General features: G+C 43.2%; 1 protein-coding gene across 2 annotated transcripts; it reads left to right on the top strand.

Annotated features, from left to right (window-relative positions):
• The first annotated feature begins 161 nt into the window (after window positions 1-161).
• On the top strand, window positions 162-24,542 carry ZNF449 (zinc finger protein 449). 2 transcript variants are annotated; one of them, XM_047715449.1, is made up of 5 exons: window positions 162-232; window positions 2,365-2,813; window positions 4,779-4,983; window positions 21,291-21,404; window positions 21,596-24,542. In XM_047715449.1, the coding sequence occupies exons 2-5, from the start codon at window positions 2,460-2,462 to the stop codon at window positions 22,477-22,479; spliced, it is 1,557 nt and encodes a 518-aa protein (XP_047571405.1). In that variant the 5' UTR covers window positions 162-232; window positions 2,365-2,459; the 3' UTR covers window positions 22,480-24,542. The 2 variants fall into 2 exon arrangements, with proteins under 2 accessions (XP_047571405.1, XP_047571404.1); XM_047715448.1 differs by lacking the exon at window positions 162-232 and adding an exon at window positions 263-660.
• The last annotated feature ends 9 nt before the right edge of the window (window positions 24,543-24,551 follow it).

The raw sequence follows: 24,551 nt of genomic DNA, 5'->3' as shown, positions 1-24,551 counted from the left end.
CCCTGGGCTCTGGAAGCGCTTAAGACCGGAAACGCTAACGCTTCCAAAGCGGCAGGAGGCCCCTAGGAGGCCAAGGAAGTGGCGGCTCCTCCCACGTCAGCAGGCTCCGGGGCCCAGTCAGCAAGGAGCGTGTCTCGGCGCCTGTCGGGAAATGTAGTCCGCAGGGCGGGCGCGCGCCTGCGTCTTGCGCAGCTGCCCCAGGGAGCCTGGGAGAGCCGTGGGCGCCGAGGCGGTGAGTCCCCGAGCGGCCAGAGGGCGTGGCCGTCCCTGGGGCGCTGGCGCGAGCGCGGGCGGCGGGGCTCACATCCCGCTAGGGCTAAGCCAAACGGCGGCCGCCAACCCTGACCCGTCGGCGGCCGCGTGGACGAGCGACGGGCGGCGGGCCCCTATCCGGCCCGGGTCCCCGCTGCCGCTCCCTGCGACCCGGCCGGGCCTTCCCGGGGTTGTCCCGGGCCAGAACGCCCATTGGGGCGCCGGGACATCCTGTGGGGAGCGCGCGGGGGCCGTGCCCGCGCCCCGGGCAGCCGATTTGTAACCGGCTTTTAGACGTTCCCGCGACGTGTTCCTCCTCGCCTTTCCCCGAGTCCCGCTTTGCACACACCCTCTTTATCCGTGGGCCGTGTGAGCGCGGGCTCGCTCGGGCCGGTGTGGGGAGAAGCCGTGAGTCCTGGGGTGCAGCGAGGTTTCCCTGCGGGAGGGCGGGTGGAGGGACGGCGGGACCGTGAGGGCCCCGCTGGACGCGGTGGAGCGTTTGGGCCCCTCTGGGGAGGGCGGCGGGCTGTGAGGCTGAGCAGGGTCAGGGCGGGTCCACAGCCCAAGCCGGCCCAGGTCCTGGATGCCTTCCAGAGAAGAGGGTTCGGTGCCCAGGCGGGGACGTGGAGGCTTTCTAGGGATGAGTCGTGGGGAGCAGTAACCTTGCTGGAGCGCTTCCTCTGGGCCGGGCTAGGCCAGGCGTGGCTCCTGTTCGCTTCCACGCAGCTGCAACCACCGCATTTTCTGAACTCGATGCTATGATTATTTTCATGTTAAGGAGAAACTGGGTGTTAGGGTCACAAAGTGAGCAGGGTATCACATGTGGATGCGTCTGCTGCTAAAAGTTCAGGTTACCGTCAAGATATAGGGTCACGGTGTACGTTTGGGATGACTAGGTAGGGAGATTATGAGTGTTTTTTGCCCTGTGCCACTCCAGGGAAGAGGACGGTTATGTGAGGCATCTTGGCAAATATAGAGGGAGAATCCATAGCATAGGGTGGGTACTGGTATTGAGACCTGGTCTGTACCAGTCAGTGACCTCAGACATTGCACTATGAACATCTGGATGATTTTTAGATATGAATGTTGCAGAGATCTGTTCATTCTAACCTTCTCACCATTTCCCTCTGGCATTGACCATGAGACCTGAGACAGTTTATTCAGTGCTCCAGAGCCTCCAGCCTCAGTCAGCTCATATGTACCCAGAACATCATGCTAGTCCCCACCTGCTCGCTCTGGGTGAACACCACGTGACCTGCCACATGTGGGAGACTTGGAACAGCACTGGGACATAGTGTCATGAATGTGATCAGTGTCCTTGGTTACCCGTGCAGACCAGATGGCTGGTCACCTGCCCTGTGGCAGTGTGTTGTTGTCATGAGAAAGCCCTCTGACTTGCCATCACAGGACGAGGGTCAGACCACTGTTGGTGGAAGTACATGTAGGTTGAGAGGAGAAGAATGAAGGGTTGTGGATTGGCAGCCTGTGGACGCGAGGCTCTAGCCAAGATGCCGATGGCTGAAGGTGACCATGGGTCACTGCAAGGCACAAGGACTTTACGGTCATTCATCAGTGCTCCCCTGTTTCTTTTGTGGCCTGTATATATTCGGAGGCACAAGACAGCTTGTATGAGACTGGGAGTTAGTTTACAGGCCAGCACATCTATGGTGGCTCATTTATTGGAAGAGGTCTTAGCCCTGGATCAAAGGAATTCTAGAAGCGAGCTGTCCGGTAGAACCTTCTACAATGTTATCTTTAGAGCACTTGAAATGTGGCTAGTTTGAATGAGAAACTGAATGTGCGGTTTCAATGGATTTAAACTGAAACAGTCCCATGGAACCTGTGGCTACCATATCGGGTAGTGGAGCTCTAGAGGGTCCGTGTATGGTCGAGAACATTTTGTGAATTTTCGGAAAATGGATGCAGAATTCGATGTGTCTGTGTGTTTTTCTAGGAAGTGATTCCATGGTCTTCATTAGATTCTCAAAATCACCAACAAAGATTAAGGTCCGCTGCTCTAGGGCATGGTGGAAAGTGAGCAAGTTAAGGGAGCCGAGTATGGCCATTGGTAACCACTGCTGTTCCCCCTTTCTCGTTTTGTCCTGTCCTCAGCTGTGGGTGGCTCCCCCTTGACGCCTAAAGAGAGGAGCACATTGGAATCTGAGACTTGAGGCCCCAGAGAAAGTGTGCACAGCCAGAACGGGGCGATGGCGGTGGCCCTGGGTTGTGCCATTCAGGCCTCGCTGAATCAGGGCTCCGTGTTTCAAGACTATGATGCCGACTGTGAAGTCTTCCGTCAGCGCTTCAGGCAGTTCCAGTACAAAGAAGCAGCTGGGCCTCATGAAGCTTTCAACAAACTCTGGGAGCTTTGCTGTCAGTGGCTGAAGCCAAAGATGCGTTCTAAGGAGCAGATTCTGGAGCTGCTGGTGTTGGAGCAGTTCCTAACCATCCTGCCCACGGAGATAGAGACCTGGGTGAGGGAGCATTGCCCAGAGAATAGAGAAAGAGTTGTGTCACTGATAGAAGACTTACAGAGAGAACTGGAGATCCCAGAGCAGCAGGTGAGAAAGGAGTTTGGGATCTTGGTAATGAGACAAAAAGAAGTAGCAGAGACATCTGATACTCGAGCAGACATTTTCTGTTGTGAGCTCCGTGCTTTCCCTGAAGTGATTTTCATTTTTCCCTTCTGCTGGAATTAGCAGATATGGCTCAGCAATTCTCAGCTGTTAAACCCCACTCCTGTTCTGGAACAAATATTTGGTACTGCACCTTCTACTATCCTGAAATGAAATTTATGTAGAATGTAACCTGCTTCCATACACAAAATCAAAAACATTGCTATGAGAAGTGCTCTGTGGTCTGCGGGCCAAATGCAGCTCATGGCCTCTTTTCTGCAGCCGTGAGCTAATAATGATTATTGCCTTTTTTATTTTTTATTTTATTTATTTAATTTTTATTTTTTAAAGATTTTAAAAATTTATTTGTCAGAGAGAGAGAGAGAGACCAAGTAGGGGGAGCAGTAGGCAGAGGGAGAAGCAGGCTCCCCGCTGAGCAAGGAGCCTGATGTGGGACTTGATCCCAGGACTCTGGGATTATGACCTGAGCTGAAGGCAGCTGCTTAACTGATTGAGCCACCCAGGCACCCCTGGTTATTACCTTTTTAGAGGGTTGTTAATACAAGAACTGGACACAGTAGACCAACATGCCCCACGAAGTGTAAATTATTTATTATCTGACTCTTTTTTTTAAGATTTTATTTATTTATTTGACAGACAGAACTCACAAGTGGGCAGAGAGGCAGGTGGGATTGGGGGGAGCAGACTCCCTGCTGAGCAGAGAGCCTGATGCAGGGCTCGATCACAGGACCCTGGGATCATGACCTGAGCCAAAGGCAGAGGCTTAACCCACTGAGCCACCCAGGTGCCCCTTAACTGACTCTTTGTAAGAAGATGTTGCCAATCTGAGTGAAGTTGAGCCCAGAAAAGATATAAAGGAATGTAGTTTGTCACCATCAAACGAGTGTGCAAACACACACGTTGGGGCTTGACCGCACCTGAAAACCTCATGAGGTTGTCACATGCTCACGTCTATGCAGAGACTCACTGCGAAGGCGACAGCCACTGGCTCGGCTGGTCTCTGACTTTCCCAAGTGGCCACACGTGTTAGTCAGGCTGAACAATAAGTGATAGAGTGGTTGTCTGATGTCCAAAGTAGGGCATTCCCAGAAGATTCAAGTCATGCTAAATCATGCAGAAATATTTCGTGACTGTATGAATACTGGGGTGATATTGACAGGCTCTTTGTCTGTAGATGAAAGTTTGTGGGGGCACTCCAGAGTTGGTGGGGGCCCGGAGCTGTTCCACACCGGGAATGAGACTCCCATCTCCGTCTGCTAAGTTCAGACAGTCACCTGCCATGGTACTGCATCAGCCTTTGGTGGCGGCGCCATTGCCCCCCACTCAGAGTCCCCTGGCATGGGGCAGAACTTTTGGCGGAAGGGAGAAAGGGCTTCCTGTTGGGCAGTTGTTGCCCTGCAGGTAGCCTGCCAGAGCCAGAGTCTTCCAAAGTTTCCTGTCGCCCACCCCCATCCCCCAGGAGAGAATGAATTCATGGTGTTCCCTTCCTTTCTCTGTCTGCTGGCTTTGGCTTGCTCTCGGATTTTATCCGCCTGTGGCCTCATTGTGCACTGCCCAGTGCGGTAGCCACCAGCCAAGAGCACCTAGAGATGTGGCTGGTCCACACTGAGATGCACTGTGAGTATAAAATGCTCCTCCCATTCAGAAGACCGAGTCAGAAAGAGAAAGTAGGTGAAATGTCTGATGAATGCTTGTCCATATTGATTATATTCTGAAAGTACGATATTTTAGCCATATTGGGTGAAATCGTGCATGTCACTATGATCGACTTCACCAGTATCTTTTTTTATGTGGGTCCTGGAAAATTAAAATCACATGGGTGGCTCCTGTTGTTGTCCCTGGGCAGTGCCGTGTCGACTGGAGAGTGACGGGTTGTGCCCTTTCCCCCAGATCGATAGGCAGGAAATGCTGTTGGAGGAGCTGGCACCAGTGGGCCCGGCGCATGTACCACCAAACATCCACCTGGAGTCGCCCCCGCTGCAGGTGATGGGACCTGCCCCGGACGCCCCTGGTGCCGAGGCCTGGATGCCCCAAGCAGGGCTGCCAGAGCTGGGCTACGGAGCTGCTGAGGACTGCCAGCCCTTCCTGGACCCTGGTAAGGCAAGGGGTTCACTTCCTTTCTGTGGTTCGTGTTTTGAGAGCTTGAGAGCTCCCCAGGTTTGGGGTTGGGTTAGAAACACTGATAACCAGATGGAAGCGGACCACTGTGATCAGGAGTACGAGGAGGGGTGCCCTCTGGGAATGGCTGGGAACAGAGTGGGGGACATCAGGTGGGGTTCAGAACCCCTTCAGCTGATGACCCTGCTCAAGAAGCCTATTTTTCTCCTTTCAGTGTTTTTTTTTATTATTGTAAAATACACACATCCCAAGATTTGGTGTCTTAATCATTTTGACGTGTATAGTTCAGTGGTATAGAATACATTTGTAATGTGGAACCATCCCTACCATCCATGTTCATAACGACTTTCTTTTTTTTTTTTTTAAAGATTTTTATTTATTCATTTGACAGACAGAGATCACAAGTAGGCAGAGAGGCAGGCAGAGAGAGGAGGAAGCAGGCTCCCCGCTGAGCAGAGAGCCCGACATGGGGTTTGATCCCAGGACCCTGAGATCATGACCTGAGCCAAAGGCAGAGGCTTTAACCCACTGAGCCACCCAGGCACCCCTCATAACGACTTTCATTCTGTAAAACTGAAACCCCATACTCATTTAAACAAAAACTCCACATCTCCCCAGCCCCTGGAGACTATGATTCAACTTTCCATCTCTCTGAATTGGACTCCGCTATGTACCTTGTATAAACGGGATCATATAGTATCTGTCATTTTGAGACTGGTTTATTTCACTTAGCAGAATGTCCTTCAGGTTTATGCAGGTTGTAGTGTGGGTCAGTGTTTCTATCCAAGTAAAGGCTAAAAAACATTTTGTTGATCTGTTTTCCATAGGCATATATTTGGGTTGCTTCTGTGTTTTAGCTGTCCTGAGTAATGCCTGTATGAACATGGGTGTGCACATACCTTTTTGAGGCCCACTTTTACTTCTTTTGGGCACACAACCAGAGGTAGAATTGCTGAATCATACGGGAATTCTATTTTTTTTAAAGATTTTATTTATTTATTTGACAGACAGAGATCACAAGTAGGCAGAGAGGCAGGCAGAGAGAGAGGAGGGGAAGGAGGCTCCCCGCTGAGCAGAGAGCCCAATGCGGGACTCGATTCCAGGATCCTGAGATCATGACCTAAGCAGAAGGCAGAGGCTTAACCCACTGAGCCACCCAGGTGCCCCGGGAATTCTGTTTTTAATTGAGGAGCAGCCTCCACAGCGGCTGCACCAGTTTCCGTGCCCCCCGACAGTGCATAACCTTTCCGGTTTCTCCACATGCTCACCAACACTTGTTGCTTTCCGATTTGTGATAGCAGCATTCCTCATTGGTGTGGGGTGGCCTCTCAGGGTAGTTCGGATTTGCATTTCTCAAGTGATTAATGGTATTGAGCATGTGCTGATTGACCGTTCGGATATCTTCTTTTTTTTTTTTTTAAGATTTTATTTATTTATTTGACAGAGATCACAAGTAGGCAGAGAGGCAGGCAGAGAGAGGGAGGAAGGGAAGCAGGCTCCCCGCTGAGCAGAGAGCCCGATGCGGGGCTCCATCCCAGGACCCTGAGATCATGACCTGAGCCGAAGGCAGAGGCTTTAACCCACTGAGCCACCCAGGCGCCCCTCAGATATCTTCTTTGGAGAAAGTCAGTTCACGTCCTTCGAGCATTGCGAAATCCACTTGCTTTTTGTCATTGAAATTCAGAGTTCTCTATATATTCCGGATATTAATTCCATATCAGATAGGATTGGCGAATATTTTTCCCATTTGTCAGTTGCCTTTTTACTCTTTTGAAGCTTTTGATGGATAAATTTTTAAACTTTTCATGAAGTACTCTGTGCCCACTTTTTTCTTTTGTTGCCTATACTTTAGGTGTCATATCCAAGAAATCATTGCTGAATTCAATGTCTTCAAGCTTTTCCTCTAGGTTTTCTTCCAAGTTTTATAATTTTAGGTCCTAATTTTAGGAATTTGATCCGTTTTGTGTTAACTTTTGCATGTGCTTTTATGTAAGGTTCTAACTTCATTTATTTGCACATGCATAATCCAGTTTTCCCAGCACCGTATGTTGAAAGATTATTGTTTCGCTATTGAATGATCTTGGTATTGTTGTTAATAATCACTTCCACATACATATGAAGGTTTATTTATGTGCTGTCTATTGTATTCTGTTGGTCTATATGCCTGTCTTTATGCCAGTACCAACCTATTTTGATTACTGTCACTTTTTAATAAGTTTTGAAATCAGGAAGTGTGAGACCTCGAGCTTTGTTCTTCCTTTCCAAATTTTTTTTTGTTTATTTGGGCATCCCTGGAAATTCCATATAAATTTTAGGTATGGATTTTTCTATTAAAATTTTTTTTTAGAGAGAGTGAACAGTGGTTGGGGGGAGAAGGAGAGAGAGACTTTTAATAGGTTCCATGCCCAGGGCGGAGCCTGATGTGGGGCTTGATCTCATGATCTTGAGCTCATGACCTGAGCTGAAATCAAGAGCTGGATGGTTAACTGACTGAGCCATCCAGGCGCTCCTGGGCTTTTCTTTTTTTTTCTTTATTATGTATTTTTTATTTAAAGATTTTCATTTATTTGACAACAGAGATCTCAAGTAGGCGGAGAGGCAGGCAGAGAGAGAGGAGGAAGCAGGCTCCCAACTGAGCAGAGAGCCCAATGCGGGGCTCGATCCCAGGACCCTGGGATCATGACCTGAGCCAAAGGCAGAGGCTTTAACCCACTGAGCCACCCAGGCACCCCAGGTTTTTCTATTAATGCAAAAAAGAGTATCCTTGGGGTTTTGATAGATTGTATGGAATCTGTACATCACTTTTGGGAGTATTGACATCTTAACAATATCAAGTTATCTAGTCCATGAACATGGGATGTATTTTCCTTTGCATCTTCTTTATTTTCTTTTATCAGTGTTTTGTAATTTTGATCGTACAAGTCTTTCACATACTTGTTTAAGTTAACTCCTAAGTATTTTATTCTTTTCAATGCTGTTATACGTGAAATTGTTTTCATAGTTTCCAGAATTTTTCATTGTTCATTGTTAGTATATAGAAATGGAACTGATTTTTGTAAGTTCATTTTGTATCCTGGTATTTTGCTGAATTCATTTATGAATTTTAACAGTTTTTTAGTGGAAACTTCAAGGGTTCTGCAATTTAGATCATATCATCTTCCAATGGAGACCATTTTACTTCGTCCTTTCCAATTTGAATGCCTTTTTCTTTTTATCGCCTAATTGCTCTAGCTAGAACTTCTAGTACTGTGTTAAATAGAGTGGCCAAAGCAGGCATCCTTGCCTTCTACCTGACTTTAGAGGGAAAGCTTTCAGCCTTTCACCATTGAGTATAAAGTTCCCTGTTGGATTTTCCTGTATGGCTTTTATTATGTGGAGGTAGTTTCCTTCTGTTCCTATTTTGTTGAGTGTTTCTCTTTTTTATCATGAAAGAATGTTGAATTCTGTCAGTTGCTTTCCCCACATCCTTTGAGATGATAATGTGTTTTTTTCCCTTCATTTTGTTAATGTGGCATATTGTATTGACCGATTTTCATATGTTGAAACATTCTTGCATTCCAGGAACAAATATCACATGGTTGTGATGTATCATCCTTTAAATATGCTGCTGAATTCAATTTGCTAAAATTTTTTCAGGTTTTTTTTTTTTTTAATCAGTGTTCGTAAGGGATATTGGTGTGTCATTTTCTAATAGTGTCTTTTCTGGCTTTGGTATTGATAATGTTGCCCTCAGAGAATTAAGTTAGTAAGTGTCTCCTTCCCTTCATTTTTTTTTATTTGAAAAGCATTTTTTAAGAAGATTGTATTTATTTATTTATTTGAGAGAGAGAGCACAAACAGGGAGAGGGCAGAAGGAGAAGGAGAAACAGACTCCCCACTGAATAGGGGGCCCAGAGCAGGGCTTGATCCCAGGACTCCAGGATCATGACCCGAGCAGAAGGCAGATACTTAACTGATTGAGCCACTCAGACGTGCCTTTTTGGAAGTTTAAGAACAATTTGTATTAGTTCTTCTCTACATGTTTGGTGGAAGCCACCAGTGAAGCTATCAGGTCTAGGGCTTTTCTTTGTCAGGAGATTTTTTTTTTTTAAAGATTTTATTTATTTATTTGTCAGAGAGAGAGAGGGAGAGAGAGCAAGCACAGGCAGACAGAATGGCAGGCAGAGGCAGAGGGAGAAGCAGGCTCCCTGATGAGCAAGGAGCCCGATGCGGGACTCGATCCCAGGACGCTGGGATCATGACCTGAGCCGAAGGCAGCTGCTTAACCAACTGAGCCACCCAGGCGTCCCTGTCAGGAGATTTTTGATTGTTGCTTCAATCTCTTTACTGGTTATAGGTCTGTTCAGATTTTTCTCATTCTTTATGATTTAGTCTTGGTGGGTTTTGTGTTTCTGGTAATGTATCCATTTCATCTAGGTTATCCAATTTGTTTGTGTACAATTGTTCATAGTACTCTTATAATTCTCTTTATTTATGTAGAATCATTGGTAATATCGCCGCTTTAATTTTTAAAATTCTTTAAATTCAGTGTAGTTAACATATACTATATTAGTTTCATAGGTGGAATTTAGTGATTCGTCACTTACAAATAACCTAGTGCTCATCACATCACATGCCCTCCTTAATGCCCAATTACCCCATCCCGCCTCTCCCCTCCCCCTGTTTGTTTCCTAAAGTTCAGTGTCTTTTATGGTTTGCCTCCCTCTCTGTTTCATCTTATTTTATTTTCCCTTTTTAATTTTAATGATTTGAGCCTCTCTTTTTTTCTTAGTTCTTCTAGCTAAAGGTTTCTCAAGTTCATTGATCTTTACAAAAAAACAATTTTTGGTTTCATTGATTTTCCCTATTGTCTTTCTAGTCTTTATTTTGTTTATTTCTGCCTATTCTTTATTGCTTCCTTCCTTCTAGTAGCTTTGGGTTTAGTTTTTTTCTTATTAGTTCTTTAAGTTATAAAGTTATGTTATTGTTTTGGGATCTTTTTTGTTTACTAATGTAAGTACTTATAACTATAAATTCCCGGTACTTTGCATTTTCATTTTCATTTATCTCTAAGTATTTTCCTTTTTTAAAGATTTTATTTATTTATTTGACAGAGAGATCACAAGTAGGCAGGGGGGTAGGCAGAGAGAGAGGAGGAAACGGCTCCCTGCTGAGCAGAGAGCCCGGACCCTGAGATCATGACCTGAGCTGAAGGCAGAGGCTTAACCCACTAAGCCCCTCAGGTGCCCCTATTTCTATGTATTTTCTAATTTTCTTTGTGATTTCTTCTTGCATACATTAGTTGTGTAAGAGGTGTTATTTAATTTTCACAAATTAGTCAATTTTCCAGTTTTCCCTTTGTTTTATTTCTCATTTCATCCCATTGTGGTTAGAGTATGTACTTTGAATGATATCCATTTTTTAAATATATTGGAACTAACTTGTGGCCTAACATACAGTCTGTATCCCAGAAATTGTCTCAGGTGCACTTGAAAAGAATCTGACATTTTTATTCTAGCCATCTTAGTAGGTGTTAAGTGCTATCTAATTGAGGTTTGATTTGCATTTCTTCAAAGACTAATGGTGTTGAGCATCTTTTCATGGACTTAGCAGTCATTTGTATATATTTATTGGAGAAATGCCTATTTAGAGTTTTTGCCTGTTTTTAAATTGGATTATATGTGTTTTTATTATTGAGTTGTATATGACCTTTGCATATTCTAGATAAAGTCTGTTACTAGATATATGATTTGTAAATATTCTTTCATGTTCTGTGGTTTGTCTTTTAACTTTCTTTTTTAAAAAAAGATTTTCTTTATTTGTTTGAGAGAGAGCACGAATGAGAGCAGCAGGCAGAGGGAGAGGAAGAAGCAGGCTTCCTGCTGAACAGGGAGCCAGAGGTGGGACTTGATCCCGGGACCCTGGGATTGTGACCTGAGCCAAAGGCAGACACTTCAGTGACTGAGCCAGCCAGGCGCCCTTCTTTTCACTTTCTTTCTTTTTTTTTCTTTCTTTTCACTTTCTTAATTGTGTTCTTTTAGCACAGTTTTTAAAAAATTTTTGATAGTCCAGTTTAATTATTTTTTCTTTTGTTGCTTATGTTTTTTATGTCAGATCTTAGAAATCATTGCCTAATACAAGGTCATGAAAATTGACCCCTAAATTGTCTCCTAAGAGTTTATAGTTTTAGCTTACATTTAACCCAATTCATATTCAGTTAATTTTAGTGTAAGTTGCACAGTAGTGGTCCAAATAATATGTATATGTATATTTATATTTTTTAAAATTGTAGTTATTTGAGAGAGAGAAAGCACGAGCAGTGGGGACGGGCAGAGAAACAGGCTCCCCACTGAGCAGGGAGACTGACATGGGGCTTGATCCCAGGACCCCAGGATCATGACCTGAGCCGAAGGCAGAGGTTTAACCCACTGAGCCACCCAGGCGCCCCTATTTATATATATTTTTGCATATTCAGTTGTTTCATCATGATTCGCTAAAAAGTTCGTTCTTTTCACATTGAAAGGCCTTGAAACCCTTGTCAAAAATCAGTTGATGGGGCGCCTTGGTGGCTCAGTCAGTTAAGCCTCTGCTTTAGGCTCAGGTCATGATCCCAGGGTCCTGGAATTGATTCCCAGGTTGGAGGGGCCTCCCTACTCAGCAGGGAATCTGCTTCTCCCTCTGAACCTGCCCCCGCTCATGCTCTTTCTCTCAAATAAATAAACAAAAACTTAAAAAAAATCAGTTGCCCACAGGTATATGGGCTTTTTGCTGGACAGTCATGTCTATTCTACTGATGATCGATTCTACTTTCCAAAAAATATGTCTATTTTTTTGGAAATACCACAGTGTCTTTATTATTGCATTGTAGTATTTTGGAAACATGAAAGCGTGATGGCTCTCAACTTTTCTATTTTTCTTTTTTTTTTTTTTTAAAGATTTTATTTATTTATTTGACAGAGAGATCACAAGCAGGCAGAGAGGCAGGCAGAGAGAGAGGAGGAAGCAGGCTCCCTGCTGAGCAGAGAGCCCGATGCGGGGCTCGATCCCAGGACTCCGAGATCATGACCTGAGCCGAAGGCAGTGGCTTAACCCACTGAGCCACCCAGGCGCCCCTCAACTTTTCTATTTTTCAAGATTGTTTTGGCTGTTCTGAGTTTGTTACAACTCCATATGATATTTAGAATCAGCTTATCACTTTCTACAAAGAAGTCAGCTAGGTTTCTGGCAGGGGTTGTGTTGAACATGTAGATCAGTCTGGGGAGTATTGCCGTGTTAACAATATTAAATTTGTGATGCATGCACATGGGGTGCTTTTCCATTTATTTAGATCTTATTTCAGTTTTATAATATTTTATAATTTCCCAAGTGTAAGTTTTAAACTGCTTTTACTAAATTTGTTCCTAAGTATTTTATTCTTTTTAAATAGCATTGTCAGTGGAATTATTTTCTTTTTTTAAAAGATTTTATTTATTTATTAGAGAGAGAGGGAGAGCACAAGTAGGGGAAGCGGCAGGCAGAGGGAGAAGCAGGCTCCCTGCTGAGCAAGGAGCCTGGCAGCGGACTCTGCCCCAGGACCTTGGGATCAACCTGAGCGGAAGGCAGACACTTAACCTCCTGAGCCACCCAAGCGCCCCTAGAGATGTGAAGTCCTTGATCTCACAAAGCTTACGTTCTAGATGGAAGAGACCAACTTATAAACAAATAATGTTACAAAGTAGTAAATGTCAGAGAGTAAAACAGGGAGATGATACTGAAATCTGACAGGGCTGTTTTATTTCTGGTCAGGGAAGTTATCTCTGAGGAGGTGACATTGGAGCTGGACCGAATTAATAAGGAGCCAGTCACATCAAGTTCTGGGAGAAGACCCTTCCACAGAGTGATCTTTTTTTGTTTCTTTTTTTTTTCCTGATTGCCCTGGCTAGGACCCCCAATACAATGTTGAACATAAATGGTGTGACCGGGCATCCTTGTCTTGTTCCTTATTTCAGGGGAAATGTACTTAGTCTTTTGTCATTATTTATAATATTAGCTATGAGTCTTTCATAGATTCCTTTTAGGAAATTCCCTTCTACTCATGGAATATTGAGTGTTTTTATCAAGAAACTGGTGAATTTTGTCACATATCTTTTATGTGTCTATTGAGATGACCATGTGGTTTTTACTCTTCATTCTTTTGTAATGGTATATTTCCTTAACTTCTTGTTTAAATATATTATTTATTTGACAGAGAGAGGGAACATAAGTAGGGGGAGAGGGAGAGGGAGAAGCAGGCATCCCTGCTAAGCAGGGAGCCTGATAGGGGGCTCAATCCCAGAACCCCGAGATCGTGACCTGAGCTGAAGGCAGATGCTTAACTGACTGAGCCACCCAGACACCCCTATTTCTTTAACTTTTGAATGTTAAGTCAACATTGCATTCCTGAGATAAATACCACTTGATCCTGGTATATAATTCATATTATATGTTGCTGGAGTTGGTTTGCTAGTATTTTGTTGAAGATTTTTGAATTCATTTGCATCAGAGATACTGGTCTATAGTTTTTTTTGGTCCTGCCTTTATCAGATTTTGTTATCAGGGTAATACCGGCCTCATAGAATGAGTGGCAAAGTCTTCCCTCCTTTTCTAGTTTTTGAAAGTGTTTAGGGAGAATTTCTATTTTTTCTTTTGTTGTTTATACTTTGGATGTTATATTTAAGAAACTATTGCCTAATTCAAGGTCATGAAGATTAATACCTTTGTTTCCTTCTAAGAGTCTTGTGGATTTAGCTCTTAAATTTAGGTCATTGATCCATTCTGAATTAACATTCGTATGTGATGTGAGGAGGGGGACCTTCATGTTTTTGCCTGTGCACATCCAGTTGTCCCAGCACCATTTGTGGACAAGACTGTTCTTTCCCCGTGGAATTGTCTTGGTACCTTTATAACAAGTCAGTTGCTAATGCGCGTCAAGGATATTTGATATTTCTTAAATATTGATTCTATTCCATCGATACATTTTTCTTTCCTTATGCCATTAAACAATGTTGGAAAGTATCGCATTCTCTTCTGTTCAGTGAGACATTATGTAGAATCAGTGTTACTTCTTTTTCTTTAAGATTTTATTTATTTATCTGACAGAGAGAGAGAGAGATGGCAAGAGAGGGAACACAAGCAGGGGGAGTGGGAGAGGGAGAAGCAGGCCTCCCGCTCAGCAGAGAGCCCAGTGTGGGGCTTAATCCCAGGACCCGGGGATCATGACCTGAGCCGAAGGTAGATGCTTGACTGACTGAGCCACCCAGGCGCCTTCGAGAACATTGTTTCTCGAGTGGTGTATCTGGCTGTTCACTTTGCTTGGAAGCAGAAATGGCCTAAGGGTATGGCTTTTACATTTTTGAACATTTGTTTTATGGTATAGCGTTTTGACTGCCCTGGAGAATTTTCCATATGCACTTGAGAAGAATGCATATTCTACACTTCTTGGTTGGAGTATTCTTCTTTTTTTTTTTTTTTTAGATTTTATTTATTTATTTGAGAGAGAGACAGGAAGAGAGAGCATGAGAGAGGAGAAGGTCAGAGGGAGAAGCAGACTCCACGTGGAGCTGGGAGCCCGATACCGGACTGGATCCCGGTACTCTGGGATCATGACCTGAGCTGAAGGCAGTCGCTCAGCCAACTGAGCCACTCAGGCGCCCTTGGTTGGAGTGTTCTATGAATGACTGTGATATTTAGTTGGCTCGTAAGTTTTTGTCTTCTCTTTTTGACCTTCTGCCTAATTTTCTATCCAGCAGTGTAGAGAGGGATTGAATTCTCCAACTGTCATTGCTCAGTTGTCGTATTGCTTTTACTATTTCTCTCAGTTTTTGCAATCATGCATTTGGTATTCTGTTTTTCAGAATACCATGGTTATAATCATTCTATCTTCCTGATTGATTGGTCATTTTATCATTATAAAATGATCCTCTTTATCTCTAGTAACTTTTTTTGTTCTGATATCCATTTTGTCTGCTCTTAGTGTAGTCACTCTGGCGGTCTTGGGGTTATTTGCATGATACATCTTTGTCCATCCCTCTACTTTGGTCTCTTTATCTTTGAATCTAAAGTGTCTCCCATAGGCAGCATGTAGTTGGATTTTTATTTTTATTTTTATTTATTTTTATTTTTAAAATTATTATTATTTTTTAATTATTACTTTTTTGTTTGACAGACAGATCACAAGTAGGCAGAGAGGCAGGAAGAGAGAGAGGGGGAAGCAGGCTCCCCACTGAGCAGAGAGCTGGATGCGGGGCTCCATCCCAGGACCCTGGGACCATGACCTGAGGTGAAGGCAGAGGCCTTAACCCACTGAGCCACCCAGGCGCCCCGTGTAGCTGGATTTTTAAAATCTAGTAGGACAGTCTCTGCCTTTTGATTGAATTGTTTAACCCATACATATTTAATCTTATTTTTGATATGGTGTAATTTATACCTGCCATTTTACTTTTTGTTTTCTGTATGTCTCATATCTTTTTTGTTTCTCTTTCCTTCATTTGCTGATTTCTTTTGCACAAAAGTAATTATTTTGAATGTAGCATTTTACATAAGTGAAGTTTCAGCATTTTTTTTTGTTGTTATTTCCTTAGTGGTTACTCTAGAGATTAGCCGTACATCTTACCATCATCAGCTTTAGACTCACATTAATTTATTGCTAGTGAAATATAGAAATATTTCTCCAGGCTTGCCTGGGTGGCTCAGTTGATGAAGCATCCAGTTCTTGATTTCGGCTCAGGTCATGATCTCAGAGTTGCTAGATCAAGCCCAGTGTTGGGCTCTGCACTGGGCATGGAGCTTGGTTAAGATTCTCTCTCTCTGGACGCCTGGTGGCTCAGTCTATTGAGTGTCTGCCTTTGGCTAGGGTCATGATCCCAGGGTCCTGGAATCGAGTCCCACATTGGGCTCCTTGCTCACTGGGGAGCCTGCTTCTCCCTCTGCCTGCTGGTCCCCCCTGCTTGTGCTCTCTCTCTCTCTGACAAATAAATAAAATCTTAAAAAAACAAGATTCTCTCTCTCCCTCCCTCTCTGCCCCTCCCCCCTAAAAAATTTTTCCTATATAGCTGTATTCTCTTTTCTCCCTTCTTGTGGTATTGCTATCATACATATTACATTAAAAATGTTAGAAACTCAAAAAAAAAGAAACTCAGCTGTGTATTGTTAAAGATACTAGTTTATGTCATTTTAAGACTTCTAAAAGAGCTAGAGAGAGAAGGAATACAAATAGATATTATAGCTTTTGTTATATTAACCTTATTTATATTTCTGGTTTTCTTCATTTTTCCTGTAGATATATTTATTTATTTATTTATTTAATTTTATTTTTTTATTAACCTATAATGTATTATTAGCCCTAGGGGTTTCCTGTAGATTTTAGTTATTAACTGGAGTAATTTCTTTTTCTTTTTTTTAAGATTTTATTTATTTATTTGACAGAGATAGAGATCACAAGTAGGCAGAGAAGCAAACAGAAAGAGTGGGGAAGCAGGCTCCTCATGGAGCAGAGAGCCTGATGTGGGGCTCGATCCCGTGACCCTGAGATCATGACCTGAGCTGAAGGCAGAGGCTTAACCCACTGAGCCACCCACGTGCCCCTGGAGTCATTTCTTTAGCCCAGTACATTTTGCTCTCATCTGCTCTCATATATTACATTTCTAGATTATTTGCTCAATAGTGTACTACATATATATTGTTTTATACAAATTGCTTTGAAAATCTTTTAAGAGAAAAAAAGAAACAAATTAGTATATACTGTCTTTTATAATTATATAATCACCCTTACTTGTGCCCTTTTGTGTGCGTGTGTGTGTGTATTTGAATTACCATTTGGAATCACTAGCTTTCAGACTGAGGAACTTCCTTTATTTAGTATTTCTTGTTAGGCAAGACTGCTACCAATGAATTCTCCCAGTTATTTTTTTTAAAAGATTTTATTTATTTGACAGAGATCACAAGTAGGCAGAGAGGCAGGCGGGGCGGGGGGGGAGCAGGCTCCCTGCTGAGCAGAGAGCCCGATGCAGGGCTTCATCCCAGGACCCTGAGACCATGACCTGAGCTGAAGGCAGAGGCTTAGCCCACTGAGCCACCCAGGCACCCCCTCTCAGTTTTTCTTATTTTAAATATTTAATTTTTTATTTGAGAGAGAGAGCACAAGCAGGGGACAGTCAGAGGGAGAGGGGGACGCAGACTCCCCACTGAGCAGGGAGCCCGATGCGGGACTCGATCCCAGGACCCTGTAATCATGACCTGCGCTAAAGGCAGATGCTCAACTGACTGAGCCTCTTTTGCTTATCAGATATGTTATTTCACATTCATTTGTTATTATTTATTTGTTTATTTTTGAGAAAGAGGGAGAGTGTGGGGAGAGGGCCTGATACAGAGGGAGAGAGAGAAGCTCAAGCAGGCTTCCTGCCCAGTGCAGAGCCTGACATGGGGCTCAGTCTCATGAATCTGAGATCATAACCTGAGCCTAAATCAAGAGTCTAATGCTTAACTGGGCCACCTAGGGGTCTCTCACATTCATTTTAAAGCTAGCTTTTCCAGATATAAAATTCTTGGTTGGCATTTTTCATTTTTCTTTGAGCACTTTGAATATGCTATCCTCCTATCTTCTGGCCTCCACTGTTGCTGATGAAAACTCAGCTTTTAATTTCATTTGGCTTCCCTTGTAAATGACAAGTCGTTTTTCTCTTGCTCTCTTTCAAGGTTTTCTTTCTTTTCTGTGACTTTTAGGAGTTTTTACTATCATACGTCTGTAGCTCCCTTCATGTTTGTCTTACTTGGAGCTCATTGAGCCTCCTAGATGAGTAGATGAATGTGTTTCAGTATATTTGGGCAGTTTGGGTCCATTATTTGTTCTGTTTTTTTCCCCTGCTCCTTTCTTTCCTCTCCTGGTTCTCATTATATACCTGTTAGTGCAACGAGTGGCTCCCCACTTTTCTCTGAGGTTCCATTAATTCCCCTTCGTTCTTTTTTTCCTCTGTTCTTCTGATAATATAGTCTCTATTAATGTATTTTCAAGTTCACTAATTCTTCTGACAGTTCAGATCTCTTCCAGAGCTGTTCTAGTGAATTTTCCATATCAGTTATTGTAGTTTTCAACTCCAGAATTTCCATTGGGTGCTTTTTTATACTTTCTATTGATATTCTCTGTTTGATGTGATGTGATGTTTGTCATCCAATTTTACTTATTTAATCATGGTTTCCTTTCATTCTTGGAACATACTCATAATGGCTACTTTCAGGTCTTTGTCGAATTTAGTATGTAGTCACTAACATAGGCAGATTCTGTTGCCTGCTCTTTTTTTTTTTTTCCAGAGTATGAGTCATACTTTCCTGTCCACATACCTGTCTCAGCATGTTTTGTTGGAAACTGGACATTTTAGATAATATATTGTACCAATTCTCTGTCCTTCTTTCTTCTCCCCAGGGCTTATTATTGTTGGTTATTTGTTTATTTGTTTGGTAAATGGCTGTATTATTTTAGTGAGGTCTAGTCCACTCTGAAATGTTAAGCATTCGATGTTGCTCATAAGGGAGCACAGCCCTGGCTGTGCACACAGTCACTGTCACCCTTGAATGACAATACTTTTTACAGGGTTTTCTTTGGCTGTCTCTTTCTCTGACCTGACCTAGCCATTAATTGCCAACTAATTGCTCTACTGTTTCCAACAGTGCTCTGGAGCATAAGCTCTTGGGAGATGAAGCCAGTCCATTTCAGATACCTGTGTTGGGCTAATTCCTGAGGTCAATTTTTGAGATTTGTTCTGATCCCAGGGGGGCTCCTTCTAGCTGTCTTTCCCCCCAGTTCTCTCCCACAGACTGGTCAGCCTACAGTTCAGGGTGTATAGTCAATAAATCTGTCAGATTCTTTCCAGTTGCCTTGCATTGTAACCTCTCCTCTTTTTGAGAGTATCCTTAGGCTCAACTGTTCCCACTCTCTGTTGCAAATGAGACCATTCCTGTGCGAATATGTTAGGAGCTGCCTGTTTTACTTACGGCCGCTTCTCCCCCGCCCCCCAGGCCAAATCTCTGATCCCTCGCTCTGGAGGTGGGTGAAGTCTCCCAGGAACTTTGTCACTCTAGGAGCTGAGCTCGAGGTCCCAGCGTCAGGCCTTTCTGGGTTGCCGCTGCAGGCATAGGACCGCTGCCTTTGAGTCACAGTTGCCTTGCAAGGGCAATCTGGGAGTCCTGTAGGATTCTTAGCACCCGGGGTAGATCCTTCTCGCCACTGGGAGGGGCTGGGTGCATAAGGAGCCCCCTGCCTCTCAGCCACAGTTGCTTGGACTTGAGAATCAACAGTGGTTAGCTGCGGGTAGGATGAGAAGTGCTGACATCCTGCTCGTCCTGGGAAGATAGCCCTCTGAAGGGGAGCCCCGGACCCTTAGCTGTGCCAATCTAGAGTGGAGCTGGGAGAGGCACTAAAGACACTGTTGCGGTTTAAAATCTTAAGACTCTCCCTATTATTTGTGAATTTTAGCAGATTAACCAAAAAAGATGTTTCCTGGTTTGCTATAGGCCCTTAGGACCAGTTTTTTTTTTAATTTTTAATAATTTCACCAGTTTCACCAAGAGGTTAAGTCCACAGAGCTCCTCCTGGTCCTTTGCTGGAAGTCCATCTCCCCTGCTACGTTTAGGTCATAAATCCGTATTTTATGCGTATGCCTTTGCTAACTCTGCTTGTTTCAAGTTTCTGTTTGCTCTCACTTTTCCTTCACTGTAGCTTTCCTTCCATGTGACCCCCAGTTTTGTTTGACGCATGCCTTATGACCCTTTGATCCCAGTCACAGCTCTGAAATCTAAACAAAAACAATATGAGTTTAAACAGAATTTTATTTGAAATGCATTTGTGCTAATCTTAAAAGGTCTTTTTTCCATGAAAATATAAAATAAGGTATTTTTGTCTACTTCCTGTTTTGACATGTTTTGAAACTTAAATTTTCATTAACTTGCTAATGTTATTTTAATCATGATAATATTTAAGAAGATAATGCTAATATTTATTTATTTATTTATAAGGAGTTTATTTATTTGATAGAGAGAGAACAAGTGGGTTGAGGGGCAGAGGGAGAAGCAGACTCTTCGCTGAGCAAGGAGCCAGACACGGGTCTTGATCCGGGAACACCAGGATCATGACCTGAGCAGAAGGCAGACGCTTAACCGACTGAGCCACCCAGGTGCCGTAATGCTGATATTTAAACAGCATCCTGCATTTAGATTTATATTATTTTTTAAAAAGACCTTATTTATTTGAGAGAGTGAGTGCACAAGCAGCGGGGAGAGGCAGAGGAAGAGGGAGAAGCAGGCTCCTTGCCGAGCAGGGAGCCCAACACGGGGTTCAATCCCAGGACCCTGGGATCATGACCTGAGCTAAAGGCAGACAGTTAACTGACTGAGCCACCCAGGCGCCCCTGCATTTAGATTTAAAATCAGCAATTTCCATCCCACACTGTATTGCAGACCAATACACTTCGCCAGAGCTGAGCAAGGTGAGGAAAGGTTGTGGAAAGAGAACACAAGCCACAGCAGCTCTCAGTGAGGAAAGGGGTGGTAGGACACTAGGGAACAGTAGTGTAGAATCTTGTTCTAGTTATTTTTTTTTTAAGAGAAAATCTTAACCAAGCTACATGCTCAGTGCAGAGTGTGACTTGGGGCTCGATGTAACGACCCTGAGGTCATGATCTGAGCGGAAATCAAGAGTGGGACGCTCAACAGACTGAGCCCCCTGGGCGCTCTCTTGTCCGAGTTGTTCTTAGACTGGCAGTGAGAAACACTTTGAGAGTTGTTTGGGTTGATTTCAAGAGAGTGCGCTTCTGGACTTGGGCTGAAACAAACACTGCTTTTGCTTATTGCCAGCTTCATCATTTTCCATTTTAATTTGAAAATCTCCATGGAAATTATTCTAGTAAAAAGTTTCATAACCCCTACTTTCAGCTCTCTCTTTGCTTGGTACTCAAGAGCAGCATTTCTCAGTTTTAATATGCCAGAACATTGTGAAGATTTACTTCCCGTTTTGGTTCCGACCTGAATAATCGAATATCAAAATAGATACAGAAATCATTTAGTGCATTGATTTCAACACAGAAAAATTCACTCCCCTTCGGTAGATTAGAGGAGAGTAGCCTTGAATTTCATGTTTTGCTCTTATCTTTAAAAAAGAAAGACTCTTTTAAGAAGTCGGGGGTCAAGTCATTCTAACTGGGGAGGAAGTAGACATTAAGCAGCCACATGTCCAAGATACCATCGAGGAAAAACCTTGGTGACGTTAACTGTTCTGCTTCTCGTCTTTCTTACGGGCAGGATATCCAATACCAAAGCTTGATGTGAGCTTTCCGTTGGAGCCTCGGGAAGAAGCGTGGGTGAAGGAACTACAAGAGTCCAAAGAAATGAAGCAATTACTTGATTCCAAGATCGGTAAGTAATTATTTGCGAATACCACAGAAGAGCAAAAAGAAAAATTCAGCCTTGATCAGGATAAAGAGTTTGGGATTCTCCTCAAAGTTTCTGCCTTCCTACTGGTGGTTTAATAAAACTCTTCACTTTTCTTCACGGTTTTTTCCTCTGTGGGACACGGTGACAGCTGCTGTTTTTGTTTCTTCTTTCAGGTTTTGAGATTGGGATAGAAAATGAAGACGAAACTTCCAAACAGAAAAAACTGGAGAACATGTACCCATTTATTGTTACTCTAGAGGGGAACGCTCTCCACGGTCCCATTTTGCAGAAGGACTATGTACCGTTGGAGAATCAGTGGGAGAGCCCCCCAGAGGACCTACAGACAGATTTAACAAAACTGGTAGATCAGCAGGAGCCCTCGGCAGGAGAGAAACCTGAAAATTCCAACTTGGAAGAACCTCTCAACCCCAGGCCCCAGAAGAAAAAGAGTCCAGGGGACAAACCTCACCGATGTCCTCAGTGTGGGAAGTGTTTCGCTCGGAAGTCACAACTTACAGGGCACCAGAGGATTCACTCTGGAGAGGAACCCCATAAATGCCCCGAGTGTGGAAAAAGATTCCTCCGTAGTTCAGACCTATATAGACACCAACGGCTGCACACAGGGGAGAGGCCCTATGAGTGCACCGTGTGTCACAAGCGATTCACTCGGCGGTCGCACCTGATAGGCCACCAGAGAACCCATTCAGAAGAAGAAACGTACAAATGCCTGGAGTGTGGGAAAAGCTTTTGTCATGGATCGAGTCTCAAAAGACACCTGAAAACGCATTCAGGTGAAAAACCTCACAGATGTCACAGTTGTGGTAAAAGTTTTAGTAGACTGACAGCTCTTACTTTGCATCAGAGAACTCACACGGAGGAGAGACCTTTTAAATGTAATTATTGTGGGAAAAGCTTTAGACAGAGACCCAGCCTTGTTATTCATTTGCGAATTCATACAGGGGAGAAGCCATACAAGTGCAGTCACTGTTCTAAAAGCTTCAGACAGAGGGCAGGCCTCATTATGCACCAGGTCACTCACTTTAGAGGACTTCTTTGAGAATCGTTAAAGGCAACAGGCTGCCACAGAGATTGACACTAACTAAAATAAAATTAAAAAAAAAAAGAAATTGACACTAACTTAAAGCAGCCTGTTTGTCTTGGAAGAACCTTTTTGTTTGAGCTTATGAGAACAGGTTTTAAAAACTATTCTGAACCCCATCTTCCAAAGTATATGAATTCTAGAGTATCCATCTACCTTTGCAATGTTCCCAGAGTTGGTTTATTCTGTCTCTTATTTTTTTTTTTATGACAAGGAAATGTTTTGTGTCCCAGGCCAACCGTATCATAGATATAAAGCATAAAGCATATAATCGATGACAGTCCTTTTCAGGGTAGTGTTAATATGATGGATAACCGTGTCCATCAATGTATCACCTATAGCAGCCCCAGAATTTTTCTGCTGTCATTGTTAAAGGCAATTATATTAGTTCAAAGCTTTATGTGTCCTAAGTAGCAAGAAAGGAGACAGTGTATTTTGTCAAATGATAGGAAAAAAATGTGTCGGGAACACATGTGCCTGGTAAGAATGGGGTTATGTCCATTGGAAGTTTTTATGTTTAAGGAAATTAAGATTTTAACCTTTAGTTATGAGTTGTGCAGAGTTTGCTAGTCTGCTTAGTTGGTGGTCTGGGGTAAGGCTACGTAGAACTGAGTATTCCTTTGAGGATTTCTTTTGTTCATGGAGTAAGTAAACTCTTTGTGGAAGAGTCCATTTGACGGTTGATGTCATATAAGTAGAATCCGATTCAGTTTAGACTGACTGAGGAACCAGTGTCCTTTGCTTTGTACTCTCCTTTGGTATTCACCCAATGTGTCTCTCAGTGCTTTTAAAATTTTACCCATTCTTTAATTCAGTGGCCCCCTAACTGTGTGTCGTAGGGCACTTAGTTCTGCAAGATATTTTACAAATAACTCCAGGACTCCCTGCTGTCTCCACTTTCTAGATTGACAGTGCCCATCAGCCTGTGGGAGTGTCTGAGAGGCCCTCCGGTAAAGGTGGAAAAAAGCACCTCTTTTGGCACAGTGTTTTGCCAGCCTATTTGACCCCAGAACCCTTTGTCATGTACACCCAGTGATAACCCACGGAACTAGTATCCTGCAAGTATTCCTTGGAACACACTGTCTTTAACAAATATATCTGTAGCTATCAGTATAGTCTTGTTGCTCCCAAGCCTAGTTATCTCCAGTTGTTTCAAGGGTGTTATGAAAAGTTCTCTACATATATACATTTTTTTTATGTAATACACACATCATTATGGAGGTGGGGGTCACTACTTGAGATAATTTGTACATCGCTCAGTGATTCTCAGCCTCTGGAATTTACTTATAACCACACACACATATTCCTACTTATATAAACATTCTCATGTAATCATGGTAATGACTCAAAGTCCTGTAACAAGGGAAGAACTCTCTTTGTCAGTTATAGCTGTTGGTACCTGAAAATAATCATTCAGCCTAGTTCCTTGTTACGAAACACAAGAGGTAGGACGTTCAAGAATTTTCCCTTTTTGAAGATACCAGTCATCCTTTCCCTAATCAAGAATGAGGGAAAGTATCTATATTTTTTCTATTCCATTGAAGTTCTCGGAAGTGATATTGACTATAAATATTTCGGGGGCAACTACTATGTGCCCAACTAGTCCTGTTCCAGGCTTAATGGAAACCAGTAAAGACATGAATCCATGAGTCCGGTTCATAAGGAGTTTATAATATCGTTAGTTAAACAAGAGTTGGGAAACACATGGAGAACAATGCAAGAGAGTTTGGAATTAAGTGCCAAATCATACCAAGTGCTAGAGCCAGGGTGTGTCTTTAATTCTTGTCATCCGGGTCCCTGTATGATGCTGCTATAAGTGTGGGGTTCACGTTGAGATCCCAGTAGCAATAAACACGTAACGTGGGAGGAGTCTGAATGTAGAGATGAACAATACGGAATGTAATGGCTTCTCTTTTCTCTCTTGTGGACTTGCATTCAAACCAGGACAGTGCCTTAGAATGGATGTGCCCAACTGCTCTGTATCTATGCAATATTTTAATAAAGTGGAAATGTGTATGCTCTTCCTGCTT

Source organism: Lutra lutra, chromosome X (genome assembly GCF_902655055.1).
Source record: "Lutra lutra chromosome X, mLutLut1.2, whole genome shotgun sequence".
NCBI lineage: Eukaryota > Metazoa > Chordata > Mammalia > Carnivora > Mustelidae > Lutra > Lutra lutra.
Note: the sequence above shows the minus strand (reverse complement) of the source record. Positions and strands in the feature narration are given on the sequence as shown.

Bases quoted from the DNA above. Each gene is read 5' to 3' on its own strand.
- ZNF449 (XM_047715449.1), top strand. From the start codon at position 2,460: ATGGCGGTGGCCCTGGGTTGTGCCATTCAGGCCTCGCTGAATCAGGGC. The intron at 2,814-4,778 runs GTGAGAAAGGAG...CCTTTCCCCCAG, and splicing joins TGGAGATCCCAGAGCAGCAG to ATCGATAGGCAGGAAATGCT. The intron at 21,405-21,595 runs GTAAGTAATTAT...TTCTTCTTTCAG, and splicing joins ATTACTTGATTCCAAGATCG to GTTTTGAGATTGGGATAGAA.